The sequence below is a fragment of the Camellia sinensis genome, chromosome 9 (genome assembly GCF_055761805.1).
Source record: "Camellia sinensis isolate YWXY chromosome 9, ASM5576180v1, whole genome shotgun sequence".
Taxonomy (NCBI): Eukaryota; Viridiplantae; Streptophyta; class Magnoliopsida; order Ericales; family Theaceae; genus Camellia; species Camellia sinensis.
In genome coordinates, this window is record NC_138969.1 from 120,642,020 (window position 1) to 120,651,982 (window position 9,963).

General features: G+C 35.8%; 1 protein-coding gene across 1 annotated transcript; it reads left to right on the top strand.

Annotated features, from left to right (window-relative positions):
* Positions 1-393, top strand: LOC114278026 (uncharacterized). The gene has a single exon (XM_028220003.2). The coding sequence runs from the start codon at positions 1-3 to the stop codon at positions 391-393; it is 393 nt and encodes a 130-aa protein (XP_028075804.2).
* The last annotated feature ends 9,570 nt before the right edge of the window (positions 394-9,963 follow it).

Sequence of the window (9,963 nt, forward strand, 5' to 3'; positions counted from 1 at the left end):
ATGGAGAAAATCTTCCGCACGCTACCTTGCATAGAGAGACAGAAGGTAGCCTCCGCCACATTCCCCTTCAAAGACGATGCACAAGAATGGTGGCTTCTTATCCTAGAGAAAGAAGATATTGTTACTTGGGTAAGATTCTTGGAGGTATTCTATGCAAAATACTTCCCAAATTCGTTGCGGGAACAAAAGGTGGCCGAATTCATACATCTAAGGCAAGAAACCATGACGGTGGCTGAATACGAGAGCAAGTTCACACAACTGGCTCGATTTGCGACACACGTCATCCCTACCGAAGCTCGAAAAGCCAGGAAATTCGAAGCAAGATTGGATGTTGAAATTAAGGACAGGCTGGAGGTTTTGAAACTACTAACCTATGCGGAGGTGGTGGATTGAGCATACATTGCGGAAAAGGGGATTAAAGCTTTGCACTCCTGGTAACCAAGCCAATGGAAGCAATTTTGGGAAAGAGATAATAGAAGACTCTGTGTCGTATCTCCCAAGAGGGTAAATACGGGCACAACCAGTTCAACCAGTTCAAGTAATCAAGGTCCTACAAATCCCAGAGGTGGCACCATTCAAACTTGCTTTACTTGTGGAAGGATTCATTGGGGACAATGCCATCGAGACACGGGAGCATGCTTTAGATGTGGCCAAGTTGACCACTTGTTGAGAGATTGTCCAAAGTTTACCAGTCCTACAGCCGGCCCCTCTAAACCAGTCCAAAAACCCGCGGTACCTGGAGGAGTGAGGAAGGATCAAAAAAGCCAAGGAAGGGCCTTTGCCCTGGTGCCTGGAAACCCAAAAGTTACAGAGAACGTTGTGTCAGGTACACTTTCTATTTGTGGTCACTTAGCTCATGTTCTTTTCGACTCTGGTTCAACTCATTCTTTTGTTACACCACGTTTTGTTGTCAAGTTGGCATTAACACCTGAACCGTTAGGATATATACTATTTGTATCTTTTCCTTCTGGTAACTCCGCCTTTAGTACTGATGTGTACAAATCTTGTACGGTATCCTTAAAAGGGGACACCTTACACGTAGACTTAATTCCCCTCTGCATTAGTACCTTTGATGTGATCTTAGGAATAGATTGGTTAGCTGCCAATCATGCCTCTATTGATTGTGAAGCCAAAAACGTCTTCACCAAACCAACTCGAGCTTGTCTTCAAAGGAATTGGAGTCTCTCTCCCTCCATGTGTTATATCCTTCATGACAGCCCAACGACTTCTAAGAAAAGGTTGTTGTAGTTATATCTATTATGTAATCAATACTCAACAAGAGGCCTCCACACTTGATGCAATCCCTGTGGTTCGAGAATTCCCGGATGTATTTCTCGAAGACCTACCTGGTACCTCGGTTGACCGAGAAATCCAATTCACCATTGCAACCTAACTTGGTACACAACCAATCTCAAAAGCCCTTTACCGTATGTCCCTGATAGAATTAAAAGAGCTGAAGACTCAACTTCAGGAACTATTGGACAAAGGTTTCATTCGACCAAGTACCTCATCATAGAAAGCTCCGTTACTATTCGTAAAGAAAAAGGATGGCACGATGAGGTTATGCATCGATTACCGTGAGCTAAACAAAGTCACCATCAGAAATCGGTACCCTCTGCCATGAATTGACAACTTGTTCGATTAATTGCAAGGCGCTCAAGTATTCTAAAAAATTGACTTGCGTTCTGCCTACCATCAACTAAAAGTCAAAACGAAAAGCATCGAAAAGATTACCTTCAGAACCCATTACGGGCACTATGAGTTTCTCGTCATGCTATTTTACGTCACAAATACTCCAGCGGCCTTCATGGACCTCATGAATCGAGTGTTCAAACCCTATCTTAATGAGTTCATCATTATCTTCATTGACGACATTCTCATATACTCCAAATCACCAGAAGATCATGAACACCCTTTGCGAAGAGTTCTACAGACACTACATGATCACAAGCTTTATGCCAAATTGAAGAAATGCGAATTCTAGATCACTAGTGTACACTTCCTCGGTCACGTCATTAACAAAGACGGCATTTCAGTTGACTCCCAAGAGGTTGCAGCAATCGTGAATTAGCCACGACCTACTAACGTGTCTGATATTCGTAGCTTCTTAGGTCTAGCCGGCTATTACCGGCGCTTCGTGCAAGATTTCTTGAAGATAGCATCACCCTTAACCAAGCTAACTCAGGAGAACACACCCTTTCTATGAATGGACAAGCAGGAACGTTGCTTCCAAGAATTGAAGAACAGACTCGTGACAGCTCCTATACTAGCACTCCCTCTGGATTTTTAATTTAATACCATGATTATATTAATTACTCATAGGATATATATATATATGTATAAAAAAAAAAAATAATAAATAAAAATAAATAAAGAAATAAATACATATATAATTGAATACAATTCCTTAGTCTAATATTGTAAATCTTTGTTAAAGGGATAGATTGTGGGACATCGTATTTTAAGTATTAAATATTTTAGTAAGCAGTTAGTGATGTTTTATAGTTTGGTAGTAAGATTTTTAGACGTGAACCCAGCTTATAATCATACATAATTTTAGGGATCATTATGGATTACCCAAGAGGGTAATAACCCTTACAAAAGACCTAAGTGACTCTTGGTAAAAGACAAGGGTCAAACCAAGAGGTAAATTAGGGGGCAAACCAAGAGGTACATCAGAGAGGAGGGCAAGGGGTGAGAAGCTGCCATATGTGTTCTACGTGTGATGTCCTTTGCTTGGACCTCACACATTGGGTAGGTATAAATAATGAGGTGAAGTCGATAAGGAAGCACCAAAACGAAGTAAAGGAGAAGGAGCGTAGCAAGTAAGGTTCGGGAGCACAGTGATAATAAGAGTAATTTATATGGGTGAGTTATATTATACCTTGAGCTACCATATCATGTTTTAAATATGTCTTGAGTTACCATAATATATTTTACGAATGTTTTGAGTTACACAATTTATTTTATATAATTTATGTTTTATGGTTACGTTAATGTTTCAATTACGTAGATTATTTTCTGAACTCTATTTGCTTAAATTGAAACTCATGGATATGTCTGTTTAACTTTTAATAATTATTTGACAATTATTTTGTAAATAATTATTTTCTGTAAGTATTACCACGGGAGTCTAATACCTTGGGGGACTTAAATAAACCTTGGCCCCTGTTTGGCTACTTTGTGGTCCTCTATTTATCATGAATCCATTGACCCTTGTTTTGATTGTCACTCTAGTGACCCCTGTTCTGTTCTATTCTGTACCGTGATTATAGTTATTTACGTAATTTCTGTATTTCAGTTTCTGGCACTAAATTAATTTGTTTAGTCAACTTAAATTATGTTAATGTTTTAGATTAAATAACTATCCATGGCTATTTTGTGCTCCTATACTCACAGTATAATTTTTCTCACTCTGCTATGTACTTATAGCTGTTACCCTTTTCAGGTGGCGAGATTTAGCAGAATCAAAATGGGGGATAAATTACAAAGTTTTCCTTTTTTCTTTCTTTATATGTATTTTTGGTTGGACTTTTGTAATAAAATAAAAGCTCAAATGACTACTTTGTTTCTTTTTAACAAACTTTTGGTACCCGATTGTTTTATTTTAATTTATTTAATTTATCCATTGCGCTACTACTTCAAAAATTTTAGAATTATTTTATTTTTATCTTGTTGCGATGCCAAGTCTTTGGGTACGAGGTTTGGATCGTGACAAAAGTGGTATCAGAGCTTTTACAAAAAAAAAAAAAAAAAAAAAACTAAACAAAACAAACCCTGAGTGTCTATTAATAAAAACATATATATTGTCATAGAATAAAAATAAATAAATATTATATTTTGTTCGACATCATATTTGTTTAATTATATATATATATATATTGTCATAATATAAAATGAATAAATAAAATATTATGTCCAACATGATTTAAATAAATATTAGATTGACTAAGTTTTCCTGTGTTGTAGGACATGGTACACCAGGAAGAATTGATTTGGTTCGAGCCCCAAGGAGCGCATCTGGCCCCACCCCTAACTTATTAGAGGGATGAGGAGACTCAGAAAGCACTATCGGACAGACCCACCCCGACCTTGACCGACTCATGGGGAGGCTAGTATATTTGCAAGCCGACCCTGACGAGCACTACCTATTTTGGAGACTTAGCCGGGCTAGCACTCGAGAGATATACATTGGGCCGACGTACATTGTCGGATTGGTACATCCGCATTTATTAGTTGCTCCCTTACCCCCAGGCTTTGCCTAGAGGAGAGGGAATATATACCTTAGCAGCCACATTCGCACTACGACACCTCTTCCACAACACATTGTCCAGACCCTAGCTGTGGACTACGCTAACAGTACCATATACTTAGAGATACCTGTGCGGCTCACTGGGCGGCAATTTTGGGGATATGTCCACGGTGTACTGACCTACATGGCCCGGGTAGTTTAGCGCTGTTTTGGGATTGAGCTCAGTGGATGGGAGTTTAAGTCCCTCGTGTAGCAGAAGTTCCCATGGCTGTTCAACGACCCAGTCTTCCAAAGCCAATTTTCGTGGGGGCTCAGTGACTTATTCTAGGAGCATGACCGAGAGATGTCACTGATCTTTTTTTTTGGAGCTGACAATGACTAGTCTAATCCTTATATTTTTCTATTAGTAGGATTAGACATTAACTCTTGACGACTGGACTAACACCTGATGTATAGTAACAATGATGTATACATGATGTTTTATGTGGTGTTAATGTTGTAATATTAATGTGATAGTAAAACTAGTAGAACTAATACGTTATATATGACGTTGTATCAATGTGATGTCACGCTTATATCATTTTACCTTGTAGTAATGGCCAGCGATGGAAATGAAATCGGGTCATCAGTCAGTGGTACCATCCCAATGAAGCAAATCATGGAAAGAGCAGTCACCAACTTTTTGCAGGCCTTGCAAACCAGCATAACCAATGGGACATCAAAGAGACGAGAAAAACCAACTACGATTAAGCAATTTCAGGATCTGAAACCCACCACGTTTATCGGTGGTCCAAACCCACTAGTGACGGAAGCTTATGTTAGGGACATGGAGAAAATCTTTCGCGCACTACCTTGCACAGAGAGACAGAAGGTAGCCTTCGCCACATTCACCTTCAAAGACGATGCACAAGAATGGTGGCTTCTTATCTTGGAGAAAGAATATATTGTTACTTGGGTAAGATTCTTGGAGGTATTCTATGCAAAATACTTCCCAGATTCGCTACGGGAACAAAAGGCGGCCGAATTCACACATCTAAGGCAAGAAACCATGACGGTGGTTGAATACGAGAGCAAGTTCACACAACTGGCTCGATTTGCGACATACGTCATCCCCACCGAAGCTCGAAAAGCCAGGAAATTCGAAGCAGGATTGGATGCTGAAATCAAGGACATGTTGGAGGTTTTGAAACTACCAACCTATGCAAAGGTGGTGGATCGAACATACATTGCGGAAAAGGGGATTAAAGGCTTGCGCTCTGGGAAACCAAGCCAAAGGAAGCGATTTTGGGGAAGAGATAACAGAAGACCCGGTGTCGCGCCTCCCAAGAGGGTAAATACGGGCACAACTAATTCAATTAGTTCAAGCAATCAAGGTCCTACAAATCCCAAAGGTGGCACCATTCCAACTTGTTCTACTTATGGAAGGATTCATTGGGGACAATGCCGTCGAGACATGGGAGCATGCTTTAGATGTGGCCAAGTTGGCCACTTGCTGAGAGATTGTCCAAAGCTTACCAGTCCTACAAACTTGACATACCGTAGTTTTCGAAGTGGTGTGAGCATTTGGCTCGCATTTGGATTTCGGTTTCTTATGTTGCTTCTTCGACACAATAGTTTCTCCATAAGACTCTTACGAGAGGTATTGTCTTGTTTCGAAGGACCTAAACACGGCGATCAAGAATCTGTATAGGTTGTCCTTCATAAGAGAGGTCTTCTTGAACTTTTAGGTTCTCATAGTCGACAACATGTTTTGGATCTTGAAAATACCGTCGAAGTATCGAAACGTGAAACACATTGTGGACGTTGGATAATTCGGGTGGAAGCGCAAGGCGATATGCCACAGGACCAATCCTTTCTAGTATCTCGAATGGCCCGATGTAACGCGGGAACATCTCATTTTAAATTTTAAATATTTTAGTCAGCAGTAAGTGATGTTTTATAGTTTGGTAGTGAGATTTTTAGACGTGAACCTAACTTATAATCATACGTAATTTTAGGGATCATTGTGAATTACCAAAGAAGATGATAACCCTTACAAAAGACCTAAGTGACTCTTGGTAAAAGACAAGGGTCAAACTAAGAAGTAAATCAGGGGGCAAACCAAGAGGTAAATTAAGGGGGAGGGCAAGGGGTGAGAAGCTACCACGTGTGTTCTACGTGTGATGTCCTTTGCTTGGGCCTCACACATTGGGTGCATATAAATAATGAGGTGAAGCCGATAATGAAGCACCAAAACGAAGTAAAGGAGAAGGAGCGTAGCAAGTAAGGTTTGGGAGCACAGTGATAATAAGAGTAATTTATATGGGTGAGTTATATTATACCTTGAGCTACCATATCATGTTTTAAATGTGTCTTGAGTTACCATAATATATTTTATGAATGTTTTGAGTTACCACAATTTATTTTATATAATTTATGTTTTATAGTTACGTTAATGTTTCAATTACGTAGATTATTTTTTGAATTCTATTTACTTAAATTGAAACCCATGGATATGTCTGTTTAACTTTTAATAATTATTTGACAATGATTTTGTAAACAATTATTTTTTGTAAGTACCACCACGGGAGTTCCATGCGTTGGGGGATTTAAATAACCCTTGGCCCCTGTTTGGCCACTTTGTGGTTCTCTATTTGTCATGGATCTATTGACCCCTGTTCTGATTGTCACTCCAGTGACCCCTGTTCTGTTCTGTTCTGTACTGTGGTTATAGTTATTTACGTAATTTCTGTATTTCAGTTTCTACCACTAAATTAATTTGTTTAGTCAACTTAAATTATGTTAATGTTTTACCTTAAATAACTATCCATGACTATTTTGTGCCCTTATACTCGCAGTATAATATTTCTCACTCTGCTATGTGCTTATAGCTATTACCCCTTTCCGGTGGCGAGATTTAGCAGAATCAAGATAAGGGATAAATCACAGAGTTTTTTTTTTTTTTTTTTTCTTTTTCTTTATCTGCATTTCTGGTTGGACTCTTGTAATAAAATGTAATAAAATAAAAACCCAAATAACTATTTTGTTTCTTTTTAACAAACTTTTGGTACCTGATTTATTTTTTACAACATCATCAATAGTAGGAGTACTGAGTCCCACAAAACTTAATTGGCGCAAAGTAGCTTTATATAAAGATTTTTTTTAAAATTTTTGATACTTCAACAAAAATTATTTTCTTATATATATATATATATTCCTGCTTCACCATTGTTTTATATATGTTAGCAGAAATAATTAAATTTTCATAAAATATATAGATAATGAATATTATGTAACTACTATTAATTCAATGAAAGCCAAAATTTGATAAATATTTTGATCTATTGTCTTATCTTTTAGGTTTAGCCATAATAACTGATCTTAGATGTAAAAAATTAATTTACAAGAATTTTTAAAACATATTTTCGCTGATCAAAAACATTTTGCCTCTATTATGCAAATATGCAAAACATTATTTGAAGAATACAGGGCACCTGCATCTGCAAATACACATATACACACTACACTAGCAGTCTCATCTCGAGGCGGGAGATTAAATGTTTTTTCCGCAATAAAAAGTAGAAGAATATCTGAACATACAAGTGTAAGTAGTTATGAACTACAACTTTATTTAGAAAGTCCATTAGTGGATGATTTCGAAAATTTTGACATTTTGGATTGGTAAAAACAAAATAAAACTATGTGGCCTGTGGTTTTATAGATGGCTCGGGATACTAACCGTTCCTATTTCTACAGCTGCTTCAGAAACAGTTTTTAATGCAGATGGACAGGTGCTGAATAATTATCGCAGCAGGCTTTTACCCCAAATGGTTGAGGCACTGATGATATTCAGAAATCATATACATGTGCTTACAAGAAGACAAGATTATAGTGAAAATGAGAGAATTCAAAATGATTTGGATACCATATCCTCAAGCAACATGATTGAATTGTCTTTCTCCTCTAATGATTGATCAATAATTTGTTTTTCACTACTTCATGTCGTTATTTTTGTGTATTAGATTATTGAGGTGGAGTATAATGTAAATAATTGGTAGGCTAGTAGATGCTAACCTAGTTGGGATCTACTTGACCTACAGTGATGAAATTGCTTTACCATCATTAATAATCTACATCTATTTTATTTAATGATATAAATTTTTGTAATATTTTATTTTATTTTGAAATAAAAATTATTCATTCAATAAATGTTATAAAATTAATTTAATGATTATAATATTAAAAATTTCATTTTCATATATATAAAATTATTCATTTCAAAAGAAAAAAATTACATAATTGCATACTTTTTTAATTATAAGTTCATAATTAAAAAACATAAGTCATACATAATTAAATTTAAATACCACCATGAAATATAACCAAACATCTCATTAATTTTAATTAAAATATTATAGCACAATTTGTTCTTTTATTTTTTTATCTATAATAAATAAACTACATAGTGAGAAGGACATTGAATGCAGGACGACAGGATCGATGGTATATAGGACGAAAAATGCTTGGAAGCATTAATTAGTACTCTCACTAATTAAGTGACAGTGGGTCTCGTCATAAATGATGCGATGTTTTGATCTTGGAGTTGTATTTTTTTTTTTTTACTTTTTTAATGCATTAGTGCTATTAGTGGTGATATTTTTAATGGGATGAATCATTGTTGAGGGGAGGGTGGTGAGGTGTGTGCTTGATGACGTGGGTGCTTGTGAGGGTTACACGCATAAGGGTTGACGTGGCTGACATTGCTGGGGCCTGTTGCCACGTGTAGGAAACTTGTGATTGAATCGTACTACACTTTCAGGCAAACAATTATCCACGGCAAAAATGTTCACTTAAAATTTATTTGGAATATATTTGTATGTGAAAATTAAATTGATGGAGTAACGTTAGAGGTTTTAAATATTTTATTAATATTTTTATTAAATATTTTATATAGATGTGAGATTTATATTTTTGTCAGATATTTAATAAAAATATTAATAAAATATTTAAATTCTTAATATTTTCCTTGATGAAATGTAAGGTATCTGAGTAAATAAATTTGAACTATTAATTTATTTTTTTGATTAAAATTTGAATTTATAAGTCTTAATTTGTAATGTTGTTGTATGCAGTGGGTGCCCGTCTAGCAATGGTTTGAATTTTTTGTATTGTGACACGTATTCAAAATTGTGTGTTAATTATAAAAATAAAAAATGATATATAATTTTATTTTTTAAACTTATTTTTTAGATCCAACAATATATAAGTAATATAATTTGTTGATACTTAGAGAAGTGGATCTAATTTTTGTCTTAAATGATAATGGACATGGTGTTATTGCTGTGCATCAAGCACATCAACAGTTGTTGTGCGGTCTGTGGGACTCGTTCTGAGTCTTATTTTGATGATTTGAACCGTTTAAATTTTAAAAAATATCGAGAAGAATGTACCTATAAAAAATTAAGTTAATCAGATATCAATAACTCTTTCATCAAAGCATATTTGTATATAAAAAAATAAATATGTATGTATCAAACTAAATACAAATGTGATTTGATAAAAGAGTTGTCGATATTCGATTAACTTAATTTTTTACGTTTAAATTATCAAAATAAAATGTAAAATAAATCTCATAGATCACACAACAATCATCACTGTGCAGCAAGCACAGTTGTGACCCTAAATACAATAATCATGCTCTTATAAAATTTAACAAGATTAAATGCTCTCCA